We start from the raw sequence: 24,323 nt of genomic DNA, 5'->3' as shown, positions 1-24,323 counted from the left end.
TGGCATTGTGGTTAAGAAGTCACCGGCTCTTAAGTATCTCGGCATCACTATTACAGACAATCTCATTTGGGACATTTATATTGATACGGTCTGCACCGAAGCTTTTAAATCTCTCTGGTTCATTCGATGAAAACTTTCGAAAGCCCCTATGGACGTAATATTACCAGCATACAAACCGTTGGACCGCCCATGTCTAGAGTATGTTTCGTGTATATGCGGCCCTTATTCAGAGAAACGCTGCCAAATTAGAGTTCCCAGAAACGCGGCTACATACATTTGCAACCGATATAAGCGCACTGACAGCGTGACAGAAATGATTGTTTATCTTCGTATCGATACACCTAAAGCTAGATGTACCGAATGCAGATTATTATACTTGTACTTAATGTGAAACAACATTATACAAATCAGCAATAGCAATTTCATTACTCCTCACAATCTGCGCACAAGCTCGCGTTTTGATAATGGCAAAATGCTACAGGAACACAATGCTCCTAAACTATACTATTAAATATTCATTTTTTCCGAAACCATAGGCGCCTGGAATAAATTAGCGAAACACATTGTAGACACTGCAAGTGTCGAACCGATTCTTGCAAACTTTAAAATGCATTGGTAAAGGGTACTTCCATTATGTTAAATGCAGTGTTTCATGTTCTCATTTATTATACCTGCATTTTATTGCTGCTGTTCTGGAGTCAAGAGACTTTGCAGTGTACTTAAATAAATAAATAAAAATAATATTTCAGAAGAATTAAAACAAAGCGAGATGGCAAAGAAATCCATAACAAGCACTGGATACTCGCTTTCGGCTCAAGTGCCCTGCCCGAGTCCATCATGGCCGGGCACATCAAGCTTTGCGTTAGGCCATACCTGCTAAATTCCCTTCGATGTCTTCAATTCCAACGTTTCGGCCACAGTTCGCAGAGCGCCAAGGCCACCGTTGTGTCCAGCGCCACGCCAGAGGCGATGAACACCACGACCAGCCAGACGGCGTCGTCAGCGCTTAAGTGGCGGCGGAACTCTCGCGACCGCTCCAAAAAGTGCGAACATTGCTTCAAGGCGCTTGGAAAGGGCCCCTGAAGTAATCTCCGTCTCTTAAACACATAGCACAAAACACATTTATCATAATAGAAACACAAACATTACAGTGAAATGTTAGAAGACTTCTTCACAACCTTGACGATAATAAATGGTGATGATTGACGATGCTTAACGGCCTGTTCTACATCTTCGAATTTCCGGTACCGAATTATTGATCCCACGATCCTATTTTGGGCTGGGACTTTCCGCTAATAAGGCCGTGGTCCACTGTTCCCGTGCTGAAGTGCAATTTCCAAGCGCTTTGCTGGGCCTTTCTTGCTGACGCTCGTGAAAGCCGAAGATAAAATAGCTGCCGACGACGTTGCAATTCTATCGCACTCGTCTGCCCCTGCCACGGTGTCATGCAATATTCTGCCTCATAAAAGCAGTTTTTTTACGCCATCTGCCATTTTCCATCATCGCAAATATTCCCCGCTGCTTTTCAATTTTTTAGAAGTTCATGCCGGCGTCTCCACACTGTTATTTGCCAACGAATTGTCATGTCCGTTCACTTTGCTACATGGGGAGTGCGTTGGCCGCGTCCAGTGTGCTGACCCTGCTGCCTCCACTGGCATGCCAACTCATTCCATTGCCACTCATAAGGTTTCCGGAGTGCCTTTGCACACCACACAGGAGCAGACTTCGATCGATGTCCTGGATAGCTTTATCGCCGACACCTTAACAGTTTCCGAACGCGCCCAGCTTCTACGCTTTTTCAACAAGTTTCGTTATTTCGACTGCTTGCATGTTTCCTTGGACCGCACATCAAGTGTTTGTAATCGAAATAATACGGGTACCTGCGCGCCACTGCGACAAAGGCTATAACGTGTATCCGCGACAGAGCGTCGTGTTATCGATGACCAAGTCACTGCCATGCTCAAGCGGAGCGTTATTCAACCTTCGAAAAGTTCCGCGCCTCTCCAGGTCTTGTCGAGAAGAAGGGTGGATCCATTTGATTCTGTGCCTATTACCGACGTCTTAAGAAAACATATCGCAAACATGTTTACTCTATACGGAGAATGTACGATGCCCTTGACTTACGCATTGGCTATGGGTAAGTTTCCATGGTACCAGAAGACCAGCCTAAAATGGCCTTTGTTACAACAGGAGCCCTATATGAATTTCGTGTCATGACTTTCGGCGTTTGCAGCGTCCTGGCAACATTTAAGCGCATGATGGACCTCCTTTAACACATTCTCAAGTGGAAAACTCGCCTCTGCTACTTAGATAATGTGGTTATTTTTCAGCTCGATTTTCCAACTCATCTCCATCGGCTGGAGGAAGTGTTGCAGTGCCTATGCGACGCCGGCCTTCAGCTCAGCCTCAAGAAATGCCACTACGGCACAAATCAGCTCACTATCTTTGGCCGTGCAGAATGTAAAGACGGTATTATTCCTGACGCCACCAAGCTCCGTGCAGCTGATGATTTTCTGAACATTTTCTCCGTAAAGGAGCCTCGCAGCTTGCTCGGTCTCTGTTCCTACCGTTGGCGTTTTATTTGTAATTTCGAGACCATCACCCCCCGCTTGAATCGGCAGCTATAGACCGATATCACCAATTACGTCAGGTCGCCCACTGGTGACGATGCCTTCTAAGTGTTGCGTTGTCTACTAAGTTTGCGGTGATACTGACCTGCAGTAGTACGTCGTCGCATAAGGAAGCTGCACCCTCATCAAAGTAGAGACAAATTATTCCATAACGGAGAAGGAATTTTTCGCATTAATGTGGGCACTTGATTAATTTTGACCCTACCTCTATCGCCGCCCTTTCAGCGTAAATGCTGACCACCATGAACTTTGTTGGCTGTCCCCGCTGGAGGATCCCTCATGCCGATTAGCTCGCTGCATTTTGAGATTGCAAGTCTTCTAATTGCGTGTTGTCATCAGGTATGGGCGACGCCATGCCGATGCTGATGCAATTTCCCGTTCGCCCGTGTAACCGAAAGCACTGCCTGCCTGTCTGTCGTTGACGAAGTGCTTTCCCTCCCAGCGGGCTGCAACGTGTCTCTGGAGAAACGCAAGGATGCTTGGATTAAAGTTCTAATGCGCTTCAACTCAAGCCCGTCGACTCTTCCTCCACCCTGTGGAGATTTGCACCGCAAAGCTTCTCACTTCTGAATTAAGGATAGTCTTCTACATCATCAAAATAACGTCTCTGACACACGCGATGGTTGCAGGTCTTACTTCCACTAATTAAATGATATTGCGCGACACAAAACGACACGGACGTGAGAGAAGACGACACACCAAGTGATGAAGCGAGCCCCGTTGCGCTTGGTGTGTCGTCTTCTCTCACGTCCGTGCCATTTTTTTGTAGAGCAATATCATTTAAGTGATGGATTACCAACTTGCCCGAAATGCTGCTCTCATTAAGCTTTTATATTCCACATCTTTGAGGCGAAAGTGTTATGCCTTGCACACTAATCCACATTGCGCACATACGGGTGTCTTCAAGGCGTAAACCCAGCTTCGCTCTGGGGTTTAATGAGGTTGGCATATTCACCTTTGTGTGGAAGTATATTAAATTTTGCCCTCAGTGCGAACGCCGCAACGTTCTTGCTCAGCATGTGTCTGATCCACATCAGCCAATCCCGTTCCCTTCCAGGCCTTCCATCACATTGGCATTAACCTGTATGAGCCCTTCCGAGCAGGGCTTCTGGAAACCGCGGGATAGGCGTGGCCTTCGGCCACTTGACGCGATAAGCGAAAGTGATTCTACCTGCTGCCACAACTCGTCTAATAACATCCTTCCTCCAGAAAACCTTATTCTCCGTTACGGCACACCTAGCGAACTTTTCAGTGATAGAGGAAGGAGTGTTCGTCTATGAAGTCGTAAACGTTCTCATTGCAGAATGTCGCATCGTTCATCGCACCACCGTCGCCTACCAGCCTCAAGCAAATGGTTTGACAGAAAGAACTAAACCCACCTTCGGCGACATGCTGTCCGAATACGTCACCTATGGTCGCACTGACTGGGAGCTTATTCTGCAATTGATCACGTATGCCTGAAAACTCAACCACAGGCGACCACAAAGGTTTCGCACTTTTCATCTTGTATGGCGGCGAACCTTAGACTGCAACCAACACCATTTTCCCAAACAGACCTGACTCATCCGAATATATGCTCATCTCTTAAGCCGCCCTCCGCGTCGAGGGATGTCGTCAGCTCAGCCTTTCATTTATAACCGTCCACCAACGGCAACGAAAATCTCGACGTGGCGATGACCACCCACACTGTAACTTTCTTGCAGACTCACTTCTTGTGTGGCTTTGGCTTCCAGCTGTTCCTGCTGGTCTCTCATCCAAGCTTATCTCCAAATGTCAGGCACCCTACTATGTTGTAGCGCAGACATCACCTATGAACTATATTGTCGAGCCCAACACGCCAACATGCGCCAACGCTGCCGTAGTTGTGAAACCGTCCACAGCGCCTGAAGCTCTTTTACGACCGTCTCATACTATGCCCGCCATGAGATGCGAGGTTGGCTCCTTTTTCCGATGGCGGATGATTACAGTGAAGAATGATCGTCGCCGCAGCCAGACCACCGGTATCCGGGCAGGCATGAACTCCAGTTTTCCTGGGATGCTCTGGCTGAATAAGGCTGCCAAGCTGCCTTCGTGGTGTGTCCTTGGCTCGTGTTAGATTGTGCTTCAGCAAGCAAAATGAATCGAGTAGAACGCAAGTGGAATAGAATAGCCCACTGGGGCACTCGACGCGTTTTATCGCAACATCATTTATATGAAGGCTCCAGGCGGCCTTTCGCTGTCGTCGACTAAACACCTGAAATACTTTAGGGCAGAAACTGCCCGCTGGGGAATCGTCATGAATTCCACAGCCTTCAAGGCAATCATTCCCTATGAAGATTACATTCTACCCTTGAAACCAAGGCTGCCGTACTTTAAGAGATCACCAACTCCAAAAAATACCATTCACACAATGACGAGTGTCTCAGTATACTTGTTACCAACTATCTTGTGTTTTTAAACGAGATAAATGTAGTTGTGATGCGTTTTTGCACTCATGCGTACGTGCCGAAATCGACAAAATTATATGTGCCGCCACGAGGGAGGCGAGCGCCTGAGCAGGTAAGCGCCTAGACGTGGAGAATGAAGGTGAAGATAAAAATCGCGAGCTGCGCATAGCGGGCAAAGCGTGGGGCAAAGCTACACCACCTATATAAAGTCTAGGTGGCATTGAGTGAAGCATGGGAAGACGTAAGGAGGTGAAGCGTCGTGGAGGACGACGGTAGGCGGAGGCATGCTGGATGGACATCCTCTTGCAGTTCATGCGAGTTCTATGTCCGCCATGGACCAGCCGGATTCTTAACGCTATCGTAAGGCCGAACCCCGAGCGAGAAGGACGGAACAGCGACGCAAACGGCGGCAGCCCGAGCGGGATTCGACCGACCCCAAGGACGTCGCCAATCGCCGGGCAGGAGCTGAACAACTCCGGCAAAAGGCGCGATCTTGACGTGGCCAGGAGACCCCAGAAGAGAAAGGAGCTGAAGCAAAAATTTTAAAAAAAGCAGTGGCTTAGCTCGGCTGGGCCAGGATATACATAGCTTGAGCTAAGGTTCAGCTGGTTATTCTTCAATATAGTCAGTCAATTTGGGAGCCTTGACGTCATCAACGGCGTCTTTCTGTTAGTGCTGTTGAAATGGTCGGGCACTTCGCTCAGCCTCCTGGCGACGCCGCTTCGCTTGGCGTTCCCCCCTTTGATCCGGTGTCTCCGTAGCACGTTTAACCTTCTTGAGTTAGTTCTTCCTACGCTCAACTGCTAATTGCCAGGCAACTACTTCGGGATTCGATGAGTAAAGTTTCTCGATTCTTCTGCGCCACTGAGCAGCCATTTCGCTCTCTTTCGCCATGGCTATACCACACTGGCAAACGCCCCGCTATATGTATACCCATCAAGGATACTTCTGTGCATTCACACAAAATCAGAGGCGCTAACAAGCATCTCTGGGGCTACTGCGCATCTGAGGCGCACAGCTGGGCACGCGCGGGCGCCAGCGCGTCTGCTGCGGTTATGACGTCACTCCTCTGGAATGCGCAGACAGGCGAGGCGCGCAGGTACTGGCGAGGTACTGGCTCCAGCGCGCCAGGTGTGCGCCCTCTGACCTCACTGCTCCTCCCGCACGCGCAGTAAGACTCTCCGGGAGCCGCGCGAAACTGCTCAACCCCACTTGACATTCATTTGAGGGATCGCCAGCTGTTTGCGCGTAGGCGCGAGTAACAGCGGGCGAGAGAGGGAAAATCTGGGGCCTTTTGCTGCTTGAATATATGACTCTGCCTAGGCAATACGGAGAAGATTTCTACGACGGTTTTTGTCCCGGGGCGTGCCGGCGTTGCCGGTGGGGTCGTTTGTTTACGCTAGGACGCTGTCTGCCGGCACGGCAAAATAGGTGAAGCAGTGGGCACTGACAGCCGATTTGGCGACCGCTGTGTCGGACAGACTGCCTCGCACCTGCGGTGATCGTGCTGATTCAATCGTGGCAGATCATAGCTTTCTGGCGCTTTATTGACGGCAATGTACCTTGTATATAACATCACAGATGTTTCTGAGGGAGCAGCAGCGACCGTAGTAAAGCCCGCACCGCATGTATTGGAAACGTAGAAGGCACAGCGCCTTAGCAAACCGTGGTTGAACGCAAACGGGTGAGAGACCGTCAGTGACGATGACTGACTCAGCACCAGCGCCGCAGGTGCGAGAAATTCGTTTCGACGTACCTTCAGAGGCGAAGTTCTGGCTGATGTTGCAGAAGTCGCGAGGCGCGGTAGTGCGTAACTTAGCGTCACAAGTTGGCGGCCGGGCCTCATTATATTTTCTCAATCGCGCTTTTTACTCATTGTAACAACGTGTCATTGTGTCGCATTATTGGCGGCGACTCCCGGACACCAAAGCGGCGGACACCAATGCTAGAACCCGAACTGGTCCGTGTGTTCGAGCTCATCGAGGCCTGCGTTTGCCAGAGGTGCATAAGATCGGTTGCCATTGTCGCGGACACACAATTTTTTTTATGCGAAGACCCCCGGCACGCTTCAGCTTCGCGGCCCCAACCCACGGGCCGCTCTTCTTCCAGCCTTGATCCCCCCGCTACTCCTTGGGTGCCCTGGAGATTCAGCGCCGCCTGCTTTATTATAACCTCAGGTGCTCTCCTCAGGCCTCTGTTCGCCGATTACATGTGCCCTCCTGAAGAAGTACTTGCAAAACATGCAATCTATCATGTCGACGAAAAAAGCGACCCGCGACTAATAAAGCACCAGTCAGAACATTACCTCTTCAGACACCAAGGGCCGTCTGCGCCCACTGCCTCACGGCGCCGGCAGCCAGCGGCTGAGCGCAAAGAAACTCGACCGCACTCCGCAATGCCGGTGTGTCTGAAGACAAACGAATGCAAAGCGTGCTAAAAAACCTCATCCGTAGTGCCTAGGCAGAGTCATATATTCAAGGAGCAAAAGCCCTCAAATTTTCTCTGTTGCACCCGATCTTACTCGCGCCTGCGCATAAACGACTGGCAATCCCTCAAATGAACGTGTCGTCTCAACCTCGGCAAGTGTAGCTCACACTACAATAATGTGAATAGTACATATTTCGAGTGCTAAAGCAAATAAAGACAGTGCATGTTGCTTTCTGTGCCTCACTACTTTTCTAAGGGCAGTTGACACTTTAAAATTGATGGCTACGGGACCGCATTATCTCGGATTCTGTATAGTGGCTAGAATTGATTCGCAGTTTGACGGGCGGGAGCCGGTTTGCACATAGAGGAGCGTTGAACGTTGTAGATGGCGCTACTTGCAACTGGTGTACAGTTCTCACGGCTTTTGGTGGGCAGCTAGCACGTAGGTCGCATTCACATTGAGTCGCGTTTTAATATTGTTATAATTCGTGGTGCCAACATCACGAAGTGTTTCTTGCTATGAGCTGCGTCATTAAGAAGGGGGACGCTTCTTCGGAGAGGACACAATAGAAAGGTGCGTTATTGCCAGCACCAGAACGTGCAGCAGATGTTTAGCGATGCGATTAAAAAAGGAGGGAGATCACATCCATAATCACCCAAAACTCCGACTTTCCACTTTTGTCATGAGGTCATCTGCCACAAATGTAGTCAGTGGGCGCAGAGAAAATTGTACACGCGAGCAGATCGAAACAACGCTGGGGCTGCACGCAATAAACCGGGGAATATCATCACCACGTCGTTCAGTTCAGTATATACCTAGGTGTCCGCATGTGCCAGCAACATGCCGTCTAAAAAGCTCTAAGTTTGTTAAAAAATCAGGTACATATGTGGGTGCTTTGACAAGCCTCAACATACACTAAACATTTTCCGTCACGGGTGCACAAAGGTCCACAAGACGAGAGAAAATACCTTATTACATACTAGAGTAATCCACATGCACACATCAGACCGAGCTTAGCTACCATTCTACTTTGCTCTACTTCACTCTGGTTAAGTTAAAATGTCCCTGGCAGTCCCTTAGAAGAGCCTTGTCATTGATCAAAGGTTCTATGAAAAAGTGCAGCCTACTTAACACCCCAAACTGGATAATTTTTGCAGTGAGCTCTTTGAGATGGAGCCCACATCCTACTTCCCGGAGTGGTAAATTGCTTAAGAAATGCACAAAATCTTGCACACTAAAAGCATAAAGCTTCTCTGCTGAAAACTAATGATGGGAAAATATCCACTACCACTATAATGAGCGTGGCTTACTCATTTTCAGGGTACAATAGGCCTCCCCTGTCAAATGTTTGCGTGAACACGCTGTCTGCATTGCATTCAACTGCTTCTTTGTCGACTGCTTCGCTGGCAACTACTTTCCCGTTTATCAAATGTCAAGAAATATTGTGGCTGATAGAAGCGGTCTTTTTACCCCATTTGCCATTTTCGTTCGTCCAAATATTCCTCGCTGCCCTTCGCTCTTTTAGAAGTTCATGCCGGCGTCGACAGACTATTCTTTGGCAACCAATTCTCATGTCCGTTCACTTTGCTTCGTGGGGTGTGCGCTAGCCACATCCAGTGTGCTGACCCTGCTGCCACCACTGGCATGCCAACTGACTTCATGGCCACTCGTGAGGTTTCCGGAGGGCCCTTTAACCTCACGCAAGATCGGACTTCGCCCAATGTCCTAGATAGCTTTTTCGCCAGCACGTTGACAGTTTCCGAACGCTCTCAGCTTCTACGCTTTCTCAAAAAGTTTCGTTTTTTCGACTGCCAGCATGTTCCCTTGAGCCGCACGTCAACTGTTTGTCATCGCATCGAGACGGGTACCAGTGCGCGGCTGCGACAAAGACGATATCGCTTATCCGCGACAGAGCGCCGTGTTATCGATGACCAAGTAGCTGACATGCTCAAGCGCAGCGTCATTCAGCCTTCGGACAGCCCCTGGGCATCTCCCGTTGTTCTGGTTAAGAAGAAGGACGGATCGATACGATTCTGAGTCGATTACCGTCGTCTTAAAATAACTGGTATAGATGTGTACCCTCTTCCGAGAAGTGACGACGCACTTGGCTGTCTCCAAGGCGCGGAGTTCTTCTCTTCTATAGAATTGCGCAGCGGCTATTGGCAAGTCCATATGGCACCCGAAGGCCAACCTAAAACAGCCTTTATAACACCGGATGGCCTATACGAATTTTGTAGCATGCCTTTAGGCTTTGAAATGCCCTTGAGCGTATGATGGACAATCTTTTGCGTAGTCTCAAGTGGCAAACGTGCCTGTGCTACTTAGATGATGTGGTTATTTTTTCACCCGATTTTCCCACCCATCTCTGTAGGCTGTAGGAAGTGTTGCAGTGCCTAACTGCCGCCGGTCTTCAGCTCAACCGGACGAAATACCACTTTGGCGCAAGTCAGCTCCCCATCCTTGGCCATGTAGTATCTAAACAAGGTATTCTTCCTGCCGGCGCCAAGCTCCATACAGTTGCTGATTTTCCCAAACCTTCCGCCGTAAGAGAACTTCGCAGCTTTCTTGGCATGTGTTCTTACTTTCGCCGCTTCATTTGGAGTTTTGCGTCCATCACCGCCCCTTGAATCAGCTTCTACGGAGGGACTTGAATGACTACGCCTGGTCGTCCGCTTGTGAGGATGCCTTTCAAGAGTTGCGTCGTCTACTCACCTCGCCACATATACTACTTGACTTCGACCTGGCAGCTCTGACCGAAGTATACACCGTGGTACAGGACTCGTCGCTGCGCTCGCGCAACGCAAATCTGGATTCGTCGAGTACGTTGTTGCATACGCAAGCCGCACCCTCAACAAAGCCGAGAAGAGTTATTCCGTTACAGAGAAGGAATGTTGCGCCATAATTTGGGCACATGGTAAATTACGACCCTACCTCTATGGCCGCTACTTCGACATGATAACAGACCACAATGCACTTTGTTGGCTATCCACGTTGAAGGACCCCTCAGGTCGATTAGCTCGCTGGGCTTTGCGGTTGGAAGATTTCAATGCGCTCTTTGTCTACAGGTCTGGCCGCCGCCACACCAATGCTGACGCGCTTTCCCGTTGGCCCGTGTCAACCGAAAGCGATGCCTGCCTCTCTGCCGTTGACCAAGTACTTTCTTTCCCTGCAGGCTGCGACATGGCTCTTATCTGCTTCCTTTCAAACCCGTCGACTGTTCCTTCACCTTCTCAAGCTTTGCGCCGTCATGCATCTCACTTCGAAATTCTGGATGGACTTCTCTACCACCGGAATTACGTCTCTGACGTCCCTAAGGGGTTGCTGGTCATACCTTGATATCTTCGTCGTGAAATATGTTCTGCCTTCCACACTGACCCAGTGTGCACATGCGGGCGTCTTCAAAACGTACACCCTGCTTCGCTTCAGCTTTTATAGGCGTGGCAAGTACACCTTTGAGTGCAAGTACAGTCGGTCGTTCCGTCCCTGCCAACGCCGCAAGGTTCCTGCTTAGCATGTCTCTGGTCCACTGCAGCCAATCCCTTCGATCGCATTGGCATTGACCTTTATGGACCCCTTCCGAGCACGGATTCCGGGAACAACCGCTGGATAGTCGTCGCCATCGAACATTTGACGCGATACGCACAAACAGCTGCTCTACCTGCTGCCACCACTCGCGATATGGAATCTTTCCTCCTGAAAAACTTTATTTTCCGTAGCGGTGCACATGGCGAACATTTCAGTGATAGAGGGCGTCCCTTCCTCTCCGAAGTCGTAAACGCGCTCCTTGAAGAATGCCGCACTGTTCATCGCACCACCACCGCCTAATGTCCACAAACTAATTATCTGCCAGAAAGATTTAACCGCACTCTTGGCGACATGACCTCCAAATACGTCGCCTCTGATCACACTGGTTGGCACCTCATTTTACCATTCATCACGTTCGCCTACAACACTGCGCCACAGGCGACCACAAACTTCTCCCCATGCTTCCTCTTGTATGGCCGCGAATCTGGGACTACCCTCGACACCATTATTCCCTAGAGACCCGACTCATCTGAAAGTACGCTCCTCTCTGAAGATGCCCGCCGCGCAGAGGAGTGCCGTCAGCTCGCCCGTTCCTTTACAGCTATCGACCAATGGAAACAAAAATCTAGACTTGATGTTCACCCGCATAGTCGCTTTGTTCCACGCTCCCTTGTGTTGCTTTGGGTTCCCGCCGTTCCTACTGGACTCTCATCCAAACTTGTCTCCAAATATCAAAGACCCTACCCTGTGGTAGCGCAGACGTCACCTGTGAACTATATTGTCAAGCCTGCTACGCCACCTACGGACCAACGCTGTCATGGTCCTGAAACCGTCAACGTACAACGCCTGCAGCCGAATTACGATCCCATGATGCCATGTTCACCATGAGTCACCAGGATGTGTCCTTTTCCTGTGGGGGGCGATACACACACACACACACTATATATATATATATATATATATATATATATATATATATATATAGCAAAAAGAGAACGCAATTTCTCATGTGGCACTTCCTAATGTCGGCTCCCGACATATATTGCATAGATACAGCTCTAAATCATCGACTAACTGGTGGCTCGCAGGTTTTTAGTGGTTCTGAGAACGTCAGCTTCTCGAATATTGACGCAACAAACTGCAGTTCGCGTTGCATTCCGAAACATCAAACCAGCTTTCAAAAAAGAAAGGGTATTATTTTTTTGGTCCCCTGCAATTAAAAAGTTGCGCTATCATTTGTCAAAGTGATTGCTTACTCAGAGGCATAATTCTAATATTTGCTTCATAAATTGCAATATCCCAGCTTTCCTTTTTCCATTTCGCGCAAACCTGTGGCCGAAATTCTCCGAAAAAGGATATATTCCCTGTACGCAAAATCAAGGCTGGCAAGAGCCGCACCTCAACACGTCCTTGCACACCAGCGTGCTTCAGCGCTTCTAGTAGCACCGGGAAATTTCATCGCTCATCGCGCCTCTCCCTCGCACGGTGCAGCTACGCCGCCCGTCACAATGCTCCCTTCTAGCCACCGTACATTCTATTGCAACGTTGGAGAAGGCTTCCGAAGCAGAGTCTACACTTACGGCTACGCAAAATAATTTTCATTCAACTTTTCCCAGTGCTTCCGAAAGTAACATAGAAAGCTTTATTTTAAGTGGTCTATGCTGTTGACGGGCGTAATTAAAATGCAGCTTGTACTCCGCACTTCACCCGAAAGTTAGAGCACCCTTCTCATGAAAATCGTCGAGCAAACAACCCCCCCCCCCCAAAAAAAAATATAAAGCTTCGGGCCATAGTAACATATTCCTTACGCGACGCCGATTCATGTGTGTGCAACAAACATGACAGATGTACCCATAATATAGCATAGAGGCAGTGCTCTCTGTTCCTCTTGCACTTCTACACGCATCAGATGCTAGGCACTTCTAGCGTCAGGCGCATGAACGCGCAGAAACGCGGTTCCTTGAGCGGGCGCATGGACGTATAGTGCGGGTTCACATTGTCAAGTGTTTGTATGGTACACACGCCCACAATCGCGTCTTTTCTTTGCAGAGGTGCCATTACCAGCCGGATCGCTGCTGTGCACACTAACAAAAGGCTTCTCGAGGAAAGGGTACAAGTTTCCACCCGATGGACTCTGCACCATCATCATGTTTGACTCGTTGTACGACGAAGGTCACACATTGGCACCGCCCTACAAAGAAGATTTCCAATACTTCATAGAAACGTCTGCGCAGGCACAGCTATCTGAATTTGGCATCGGTATCGAGCAGGGGTAAGTGCATCGACATTCATGGCAGTGACATTAGAAGAGTTGCAGCCTGCTGCTTTATAAAAAAGCTTTAACTGCGGAACTTCCATTTAAGTAAATAACAACGCAAAAATCATTTTTCTAGGCAACACTGCAGCACTTCGTAGTAGTTTTGGCGTGTTTCAGCAGAAGTTGAAATTTACAGACTGCCTGACGTAGCTTGGGCTTACATGCCATTACTTTTTTTAAAAATATTGTTAAGCATTGCAGAGCTCAAAAAGAAGAACTCAAGTGTGAATTTCAAGACCGTGCAACTCAGAAATTAAAAAGAAGGCATGATAGATTAATAAAGTGCGCCTACGAATACTTCTTATCAACATCAGCCAATTTTATGTCCACTGCAGGACGACGGCCTCTCCACGCAATCTCCAATTACCCATGTCCTGTGCCAACCGATGCCAACTAGCACCCGCACATTTCCTAATTTCTTCACACCACGTAGTCTCCCCCCGTCTTTACTGCACTTCGCTTCCCTCATCGTTCCAATTCTGGAACCCTAATGGACCAACGGTTATCCAACCTGCACGTTAAATGATTTGCGTAGCGCCATACCTGTTTGCCCTCTGATCCAAACCGCTCGCTTTCTGTCGAAACGTTATGCGTAGCACTTTTCGTTCCATCGCTCTTTGCCCGGTCCTTAACTTGTTCTCAAGCTTTGTCAGTCTCCAAGTCTCTGCCCCATATGTCAGCACCGGTAACATGAACTGATTGTACACCTTCCTTTTTAATGATAATAGTTAGCTTCCAGTGAGAAGCTGACAAAGAGGAGGAGGATGAATAAGCTTTTTTGTGCACAGCAGGTCTGAGAGCTAGGCCTCTCTACCTAAATTACGGCCTCGAGCCCTTGGGCCCTGCCGGCATCTTCGGCCTGCTGGATTGCCTTGAGCTGGTCTTCCGGTGCACAGCTGAATAACGCGGTCTCCCGCTGCTCTCTGGTCTTACTTTTTTTATTCTGTGTGGGTGTAGGAGGACAAGCGCAAACCATATGTAGTAGGTCCGCCCTTTCTTGACAGAATCGACATCAATCCGTGTAAAGGTCCGGGTAGTAGCGGTGGTAGGACACCGGGTTCGGATATGTATTTGTTTGTAGGAGGCGCCATGCCATGACTTGCCGTCTACTTAACGAGGAATTGGGCTTAATTGGGCCCTTCCCAATTTATAGTGTTTAGTGATTTCGTTAAAGCTGGTACACCGGTCTCTCTCTGTTCCTAGTATTTGTTGCGTGTCACCTGCTTGACCTGTCAGTTCTCGAGCCAGGATGTGCGCTATCTCGTTCCCGGGAAGGGAGGAGTGTGCGGGTGCCCATATAATGTGAATGTCGCGATCTTCACGAAAGTTGTTTAAAATTCTCAGTGCTTCTGGCGAGATTCTCTCTTTTGCATAGTTCTTGACGGTTGTCTTGCAGTCGCTTACTACGATGTTAGCTTCCATGGGGGCTATTGCCAGTGCTAAGGCAGCTTCCTCTTCCACCTCTGCCTTCCATGGTTTTACCGTCCCGCTAACTCTGCAGTCACCCTCTAGACTCGTAGCAACTATCGACATACTCTGTCCATTTGCCTACTCTGCCGCGTCCACATAGACCACGTCCCTGGCGCTACGGAATCTTTTGTGGAGAGCTCTCCCTCTTAAGTTTCTTCGATCTTGGTGAAACTCCGGGTGCATGTTTCTGGGGATTGGGGGTGTTGATAAATATTTCCTTACTTTCCTTGGGATGTCTCTCCGCACTCCGTGCTGTGCTTCGTAGGGTATTCCGATGTTATCTGAGATGTGTCTCTCCGTCAAACTCTGTGTAAGCCTTTCATACTGCGCTACTCTGTGGGCCTCAATGAGTTCATCTAATGTGTTGTGCACGCCTAGAGCGAAGAATTTCTCGTTTGACGTATTTGCCGGAAGTCCCAAGGCTTGCTTATACGCCCTTGTAATAGTGCAGTCTATCTTGGCTTTCTCCGCAGCGTTTAGCTTGAGGTAAGGAACCACATCTACGATGCGACTGATTACGAATGTTTCTAATAATCGGATAAGATTGTGCTCTTTCATCCCATAGTGCTTGTTGGATATCCGCTTTATTAGTCTGATTGTTTGTTGAATACTATTGTCAAGTAGTCTAATGGTTTCTCCGTTATGGCCGTTTCCGGATGTGCGGAGTCCTAGTATTCTCAGGCTATCCACTATCGGTATCGTGTACCTTCTACTGTGACCACAATGCCCGGCCTTTCCCTAATGCTTTTGCGACCTCGGCATGTGGGTCTATAGAGCAGAAGTTCTTATTTTTGCGAGGAGCATCTCAATCCCTTGTCTTTGACGTAGCCTTCCACCGTGTTTACTGCTGTTTGAAGGATCTCTTCCACATGCCCATCGCTTCCACCCGCCACCCAAAGGGTGATGTCATCCGCGGAGAGGCTGTGTCCGAGTCCTTCTTTCTTGTCGAGTCTCGCAGGAAGACCGATCATTGCCACGTTGATTAGAAAGGGAGATAGGACTGAACCCTGCGGGGTACGCCTATTACCTAGTTTGAGCGCGTTAGATTTCGATTCTACAATTGAAATCTTTGCGGTACGATCTGTCAAGACGTCTTTGATGTACGCGTATGATTTACGTCCTACATCCATCTTCTGGAAATTTTGTAGTACGGCCTTGTGCGTGACGGTGTCAAAGGCCTTAGTTAGATCGAGACCTAGTATTGCCTTAGTGTCTAGACTTTTCTCACCCGCATCAATGATATGATGTGTTAGTTTGAGGACAATATCCTGCGTGGATAACTTTGGTCGAAATCCTACCATTTCATGTGGGTAAACTCTTCCATCATCGATGTATCTCGTGAGACGTGTGAGAACCACATGTTCCATGAGTTTACCGATGCTGGATGTCAGCGATATGGGCATTAAGTTCGTCAGTTGTGGTTTCTTTCCCTGCTTTGCTAAAAAAATGATTTGGGCTGATTTCAATTGACTTGGAATGCTGCCTCGCTCCCAGCAGTTATTCATGTAGTCCGTGAGAGCTCGGATGGATACATCGTCGAGGTTCCTCAGTGTTTTGTTGCTTTTCCCATTAGGTCTTGCGGCAGATTTCGATATGAGCCTGTTAAGTTCATATCTGACTTCTGCCTCCGTAATAGGGGGATCAAGATCAAGATTCGCGTTACCTAGTAAATCCGGAAGTAGTTCTCTATCTGCATCTTCAACGTACATCTTTTGGAGACCTCGAAAGAGCTCCTCATCTGTACCATTGTAGCTGTGTATGACCTTCTGTAGACTGTGTCTTTGTATGGTTTTTGAACTTCCGGGGTCCAAGAGTTATCGGAGAATGGTCCAGGTCTTGCACATTCCTATATGCCTTTCCATCAGGTCGCACGTGGCTTCCCACTTTTGTTTGTTTAACCTATTTGCACATATCTTGATTTCCTTGTTTAATTCCACAATTCTCTTCCTTAATTTCCGATTAAGTTTTTGCTTTTTCCATCTTTTCAGCATGCTACTTATCGCTTCCCACTTGTGCAGTAATCTGCTATCCATCGCCTGTATACCTGCCTCCTCTGGAACAGTTTTGGTAGGTCGATTAATGTTTTCTTGCAGTTTCTCTGCCCATATCTCAATGTCCGTTACAATGTCTTCCACATCATCTTGTCGGATTTAGCGGAAGAGTCCCATTCTGCTAGCTTCAGTTCTCTCCCCCTCTTTTTCTTTGGGCTTGCTTGTACCGTTGTGACGACGATGTAGTGGTCACTACCTAAGCGTTCCTGCATGCTTGTCCATTCAGAAACTGCTACATTCTCCGTAAATGTGAGATCTGGTGTCGTGTCGTTGGTTATGCTGTTTCCGATTCTGGTTGGTGCCTGAGGGTCTGGTATGAGCGTTAGTCCTTCGTGCTGAGCGTCTGCACATAGGCTTCGGCCCTTAATGTTTTCGATGCTGTATCCCCAAGCCGCGTGTGGCGTGTCAAAATCGCCGGCCACGACTAGTGCCTGCTTGTGCGCTACGCTCAACACTTTGCGGAAGAGTGGGCCGAGGGCTTGTGTCGGGGTGGACTGTATATGTTGAGAGTAAATAGACTTCCCTCTTCTTTATGGGAGGGCATTATTTCAATCAGGACGTGGACGTGGACAGCCGAGAGGTTTTTGTGTATCAGTGTCGTGACGGTTGCCTTCTCAACGGAAGCACTGTAAGATTTATATCTCAATAATTTTGCGATCCCCCCAGTCTCCTGCAGGGCGATGACATCTGGCGCCTCGTTACTTGTTACGAACTGCTGCAGGTTTCTTCGCTTGCGACGATACGCGTGGCAGTTCCACTGCCAAATTGCGTATTGGTTACGCGGCGCCATGTTGATTTATCTGTTCTTCCCCGGAGGCCTTGCTATTTTCTACCGCATTCGGTCTGCTATACGGTTTGCTTTTAACCGGTCCTGCGCCTGCCGGCCTAATATCCTTTGGTGTGCTTTTTAGTGAAGCTACTATTTCTCTAATCCATCGAATCGTTGTTTAATCTCTACATGCATGTTTGTGATTTGTTGCTGTAACTCATCGAACATTCCTTTAAACGTTCCCATAATCTCGGTGATTGCAAAGACATTCTTTTCTTCAACCGTTTTTTGCTCCTTCCTTTTGTGCGGGGTGCTTCTCCTTCCGCTTGCGTGAGAACGGACGTTGGAGCCCGATTACGCGTCGACGTCGCACTGGCGGAGGGTGTGTTGCCATTCTTTTGTTGCTGAAGCTTCGCGTTTTCTGCCTTAAGCTGCTTCGTCTCATCTTAAGGCGTTGCATTTTCTCGGGTAATCTGTTCTAATAAGTTTTTAATCTGTGTCATTTCCTGTTCTAGGGCGGACCCTTTAACTTTAGGCGATTGAGTAGCAGTGCCGGAGACCGCGCTTTCCCAGCTAACCTGTCCTTTGCTCCCGTATCCCCCTAGATTAGTTCTCGAACCAGACCTCCACTTTGTTCTCGTCTCCGATTTGGGCCTGGACCCGGACGTGGAGCGTCTGCGACCGGCTTCCACTGGCATTCTTAGGAAGGAACCGGAGCGATGTCTTCCATAGTTTTTCCTGCTTGTTTCTTCTCTGTCGCTTCAGGGCTGCTTGCTCGCTACAGTCTTATGATTACTGTTGTTGCTCCCTCTGGTTTCTTTGTAGTTGTTGTAGTAGTACTCTTCCTCTTCGGCCTCTTCTTCCCTCCTCCGTCGCTCCCAGCGGCGTCTCCTGACCAGGTACGGTATCTTGTATCTTCCCTGGCACTTCTTCTCTCCCGTGAGGTGGTCTTTGCTGCACAGTTGGCACTCCGCGTCACAGTTGTGATCCTGCTGTAGATTCTTGCACCCACACCCCCAGCAAATCTTGTCTTCAGGGTTGGTGCACACGTCAGCCCTGTGGCATGTTCTTCCGCATCCCTAGCATATGTCGATGTGTTTTTTTTATACAAGGAGCATTGGATAAGCATCGCTCCATACCTCACATATCTTGGGACGTGAAAACGTTCAAATAAAATGATCACGTTGTCTTTGTTGCCCATTCTCTCGGAGTGCAAGACTCGAGGATTGCGTGGCGTGACCAGACTGGTCACTTGTCCTCCGGACTCTCCTCCTGGGATATTCCTATGATGATACCCTTGGATGTGTTTTCAGGAGCTGCTCTGTAAGCACTTGCTTCAAATTCTTGTTTTCCAAGGCGTAGGTTCTTGATAGCCCCATATTTCCTGGCCCGGTCCTCGGAAGGTGTGCTGAGCACCACTATATTTTCTATGCTGTTTATGGATATGCTGTCTTCCTCCGCTGTCTCTCGGCCGACCCCGGCAGCATTGCGCAGACAGTAGTAAATGCGATCCAGCTTGTAGCCTGATACGTAAAGTCCACCACGTGGACGCACGATAACCCTGTAGTCTTCTTTTGGCAGGTTAGGCAGCCTACTTGCTTTGATGATTTGTCGCACCTTGCGTTCGTTCTTCCATTTGTTTCTATTTGTTGCGTCCCCAACGAACTCAAGGGTGGACCGCCTAGTTCGCGAACTCATGCACCGAGCAGGGCAGTCGGAAACCCTAGAGGACCCCTTAACGATGAAGCCGACGTATGCAGAAACACTTAACGACTACAGAGGAAGGAGACTTAAATACCCCCCACCCCACACATCGCTCACACAACATGAGGCAGTAAGCTGGCGAAGACTGCAAGCAGGTACGTTCTTCAACCTGCACACATTACACAAAATGTTCCCTACCCAGTACAGGGATACATGTCCGTGGTGGGGAACAACCCCCCCGTTATATCACATCACGTGGGAATGCAAGCGTAATTTCGCATTCCATAAAGTAAATAACCGAAGTGCGGAACAATGGGAGGGTCTGCTCACCAGTAGCGAGCTCGCAGCCCAACGGGCAATTGTGCAGCACGCCTGCGAGGCAGCAAGACTCAGCGGTGCCCTCTAATAGGGGCGCCGACCTTGTGAAGCGGCCAGGACTCAAAACATGAAGACACCGGTCCACCGCCAATCTCTCTGAGATATAGAGAAATAAAGTTTTTCCATTCCATTTCCATTCCCTGTTGCTCGTGTCCCGCCAATCCAGCCCCACCGCTGCATCGCTTCTTTGTGCCTCTTCTAACTTCGCACCAACCTGATTCTTTTCCGAACTCCTCCGGTAGCATTTCTTCGCCTTCCACGCTCACGACTTCCATCATGGAGCAGGGCCTGGGTATCTCCGTCGGCGCGGTAGGCCAAGCTCTCTCAGCCACCGCTGCGGCGGAGGCGTTCGAGGTGTTCGAGGCTCACTGGCGATCCTAAACTCTTGTTTCTTTGCCCAGTTATTGATCATTACCTTTTCTTCTGCATATTATTCTCTAATCCCACTCTTACACTCTTTCCGTTAAGGTCCTCAATCATTTGTTGTAACTCGTCTGCAGTGTGGCTGAATAGAACAATGTCATCGGCAAACCGAGGGTTGCTTATGTATTCGCGCTCTATCTTCACTCCTATGCCTTCCCAGATTAATAATTTGAGTACTTCCAAGCACGCAGTGAATAATATTGGAGAGATTCTCTCCTTGCCCGACCCCTTTTTTTGTTGGGATGTTCTTACTTTTCTTGTGTAGAATTAGGGTAGCTGTGGAATCTCTGTAGATATTTTGCAGGATATTTACGTAAGCGGTCTGTACTCGTTGATTACGTCATGCCGCTATGACTGCTGGTATCTCTACTGAATCAAATGCCTTTTCGTAAACGATGAAGCCGTTTAGAGAGACTGATTGTGCTCTGCGGATTTCTCGAATAACTGATTGATGACATGGATGTGATCCATTGTAGAGTATCCGTTCCTTAAACTTGCCTTTTCCCTTGGGGGACTGAAGTCGAGTGCTGCCCTTATTCTATTGGAGATTATCTTGGTGAATATTTTATATAATACTGGGAGTAAGTTAACGTGCCTATAATGTTTTAATTCTTCTAAGTGGAGAAAACTGATGTGCTTTTTCTGAAGCCCCAGGCCTGCGCAGCACACTTAACACTGTTGCAGCGTGAGCTCGAGAAGCGGCTCCATATAGGATCTGTTTTCGGCACCAAGTACTGCAGGTTCATCGCGGCAAAATAATCTCGCCTCGTTATCACTGCAACGCCCTGAACTGTCCGCCCGGCGTCGGCACTGAGCTGTGGCTTGCGCCGCAACACCTCGGGCTCCGCACAGCGGTGTGCTGAGCCCGACGTGGTCTGGTTGCAGCCACGCGCGTTTCTGTATGATTCAGCAGAGGATCGTATCTTGCGAGGAGGCGCCATAACGTCTACTGAAGAGCAGACACAGGCACCCACATTACGTGGCGCACAGGTCACATCCCTTGTTAAGTGGCACCATGCTATGCTGTAGAGGATGATGACGGTTTACTGGCGTCCGCTTCGAAACGAAGAGGTAACGAGTAGTCGCCTAGCCTACATGAGTTACCCAGGTCCCACTAAATGCGGCATGAGACTGCTATATGTCTGGGCACCTGATGGAATATAAAGCAGCTGCAACGCAACGTTTGCGCGTATCGACGCGACGCGGCGCGCAGGTCACATCGCGTGGCATGTGACACAATACGATTCTAATGATGATGATGATTTATTGGTATTCCTTTTGAAGCGGGACCATGGCAAACGGGCGCCTACTCTGCTTGAGTTAATCATGTATGCTATACATTACTTTCACTCTAGCATCTTTGTATACATCTGCTAAATCTTCTTCCTCAAACCTTCCTTATCTTGTACAACTACCTATGCAACGGCTAAATGGCATACTACCTCATGTATTATTATAGAAATGCAATATAAAGTGCACACGGAGCGACACTACGTGGCGCGCATCTCACATCGCGTGACAATTGGCATGGTACGATGCTAATTAGGATAAGGATGGCGAATATGAGTTATTGGCACTCTCTTTCAAACGTGGCAGGGACATAGTGACATAGCCATATAGATTTAATGAACTGAACAACTGTACAGGGCGAACAACAATATACAGGGCGTCCCAGCTAAATTTAGCCAGAATTTAAGAATATGCAAATGCCACGTTGCTGGACAGAACAGCATAATGTCTTGTGTAGCACTTTTCTGTCGCACGTATTGAGCAACAGAAAGCTTTATCGGGAGTTTTTATATTGCTTTACAATTTTCTCACTCACAGATTTCATCTAATTATATTATTTGAGTAGTTGATTGTTTAATTAGGACTAATATGTAATTAGGGAAAATGAAAAAATAATCAGAGTATGAAATCGAAACGAGCTCACTCGAAACGAGCTCTCTCGGGAAGGATGCCATTCGTTGTCTTTGTGGGCGTTTCGTCTGCTGTAACTGCGTCTCCAGCATTCTAGCTCGGTGTGCTATAGTCCCTTGCTTTTCGCGATGTTCCATGACGGCTGAGTGAAGAGGAGGATGTCGTGGCGGTTTTAATGTCTATCGTGGTCGGACAGACAGTTCAAGCGCGTGGGCAATCGCAACCTGAAGCACAAAGTCTCGCGCGATGCTTGCGGGGCATCGCTGATTGGTTTAGCGGGTTGCGACTCGCAATCGCCAGGCAGGAAAATCGAGCTGCGTGCGACTGGCCTGCTACCGAGGTGTCCTTCTGTGAGAGACAATTACGGCGCTGCACTCATCTCTTTCGTCTCCCTTTCTAAAATCACTTCACACACACACACGTTCCTTTCGACCAGTGCGACCATTTGCGACTGTCATTTTGCGATGAGAACGGTCGCACGATTTGTGCGACTCGCAAGTGTGAATGGGCCCTAAGAGTGGAACGCGATAAGTTCTAAATATGAAAGCGAAAGCCTTACTGGTCGCGAAGTTGCGATTTCGCCGTGCGGTGCTCTGAGGACGCACATAACGTAACAACGCGTTCCTCGTCGTTGCGCTCGCCTCTGCTCGCTTCGCCAGCTGCATCGCATGCCTGATAACATGTCTGAGGATTGAAAAGGAGAGCTCGCGTGCGCCGCAACCACAGTTCAGGCGACAGTAAGTACAGCGAGAATTAGTAAGGCCTGGAATAGAGATCAGAACGAGATGAAGAGGAAATTAATTGCCCAGGAAACAGACGAACAGCACGCAGAACGACTGGCTAAACGCCGCAACATAGCTAGACAACCAGACAAACCTGGACTTGCAATCAAGATTAACCAAGGCTAACCATGCTATGCCTGAGCTTTTGCTACGTATATCCTGGCATCTGCAGAAAACTAAAGTAATGTTTAACAGTCTCGGAAGAGAACAGCAATTTACAATAGGTAGTGAGGCACTAGAAGTCGTAAGGGAATACATCTACTTAGGGCAGGTAGTGACGGCGGATCCGGATAATGAGACGGAAATAATCAGAAGAATAAGAATGTGCTGGGGTGCGTTTGGCAGGCATTCTCAGATCATGAACAGCAGGTTGCCATTATCCCTCAAGAGAAAAGTGTATAATAGCTGTGTCTTACCAGTGCTCACCTACGGGGCAGAAACCTGGAGGCTTACGAAGAGGGTTCTACTCAAACTGAGGACGGCGCAACGAGCTATGGAAAGAAGAATGATAGGTGTAACGCTAAGGGATAAGAAAAGAGCAGATTGGGTGAGGGAACAAACGCGTGTTAATGACATCTTAGTTGAACTCAAGAAAAAGAAATGGGCATGGGCAGAACATGTAATGAGGAGGGAAGATAACAGATGGTCATTAAGGATTACGGACTGGATCCCAAGGGAAGGGAAGCGCAGCAGGGGGCGGCAGAAAGTTAGGTGGGCGGATGAGATTAAGAAGTTTGCAGGGACGGCATGGCCACAATTAGTACATGACCGGGGTAGTTGGAGAAGTATGGGAGAGGCCTTTGCACTGCAGTGGGCGTAATCAGGCTGATGATGATGCTGCTGCTGCTGCTGTTGATGATGATCCTGGCATAGCGGAGCTAAGCCACTGCGAATTTTTTCCTGACTGTTTTTCACGCTTCCCAGCAACTGCAGCGTATCTAAGCATAATTTTTATCGGGGAAATGCCGGTGGCGAACGCGATGCACGAAGGCGAGCTTTCTCGTAGGAACACGGTCCCTTGCGTGGGACGATCTTCTGTTTCTGTTTAGCACTTTTAATATTTCAGTCTGAGAAGATGTAACAAAACGTATGCGCTGTCACTGTTTATTTTTGAAATGACTGTATTTCTTGGCGGACTTTTGCCAATTTGGCAGCATCTATCTAGCTGCCAAAGTCTTAGTGGTTAGTCTCTTTGTGGTTTCGTTAACTTGGTATGTACCAAATTGGCATAGTATGACAGGATTGCATGAAGAACATAAATGATAGGTCATGACATAAATGTCATTACATGTGTGTCATACAGGCCATGAAACAGCCGTCTACGTCTTGGTATGTACCACAATTCGCTTAGTATATGAAGAGTGCAAGACGTACATAAATTATCCCTCATGAAACAGCCACCTACATCCTAGTGCCCTCATGGTCGTTTCGTTAACTTGGTATGGGCCAAAATTGGCATATTATGAGAATAGTGTAGGATGAACATAAATGATAGGTAAT

At 48.5% G+C, this 24,323-nt stretch overlaps 1 protein-coding gene across 5 annotated transcripts in view; it reads left to right on the top strand.

Annotated features, from left to right (window-relative positions):
* Nucleotides 1-24,323, top strand: part of LOC135917824 (uncharacterized) — a 205,080-nt gene that overhangs the window by 76,529 nt on the left and 104,228 nt on the right. For all 5 annotated transcript variants that reach the window (XM_065451423.2, XM_065451422.2, XM_065451425.2 and 2 more), the window contains one exon: nt 13,059-13,281. In XM_065451423.2, coding sequence (XP_065307495.1) covers nt 13,059-13,281 — 223 coding nt within the window. The remainder of the gene's footprint in view (nt 1-13,058; nt 13,282-24,323) is intronic.

Source organism: Dermacentor albipictus, chromosome 3, assembly GCF_038994185.2.
Source record: "Dermacentor albipictus isolate Rhodes 1998 colony chromosome 3, USDA_Dalb.pri_finalv2, whole genome shotgun sequence".
Lineage (NCBI taxonomy): Eukaryota > Metazoa > Arthropoda > Arachnida > Ixodida > Ixodidae > Dermacentor > Dermacentor albipictus.
The sequence above is the reverse complement of the archived record's forward strand: the minus strand, read 5'-3'. Positions and strand labels throughout refer to the sequence as shown.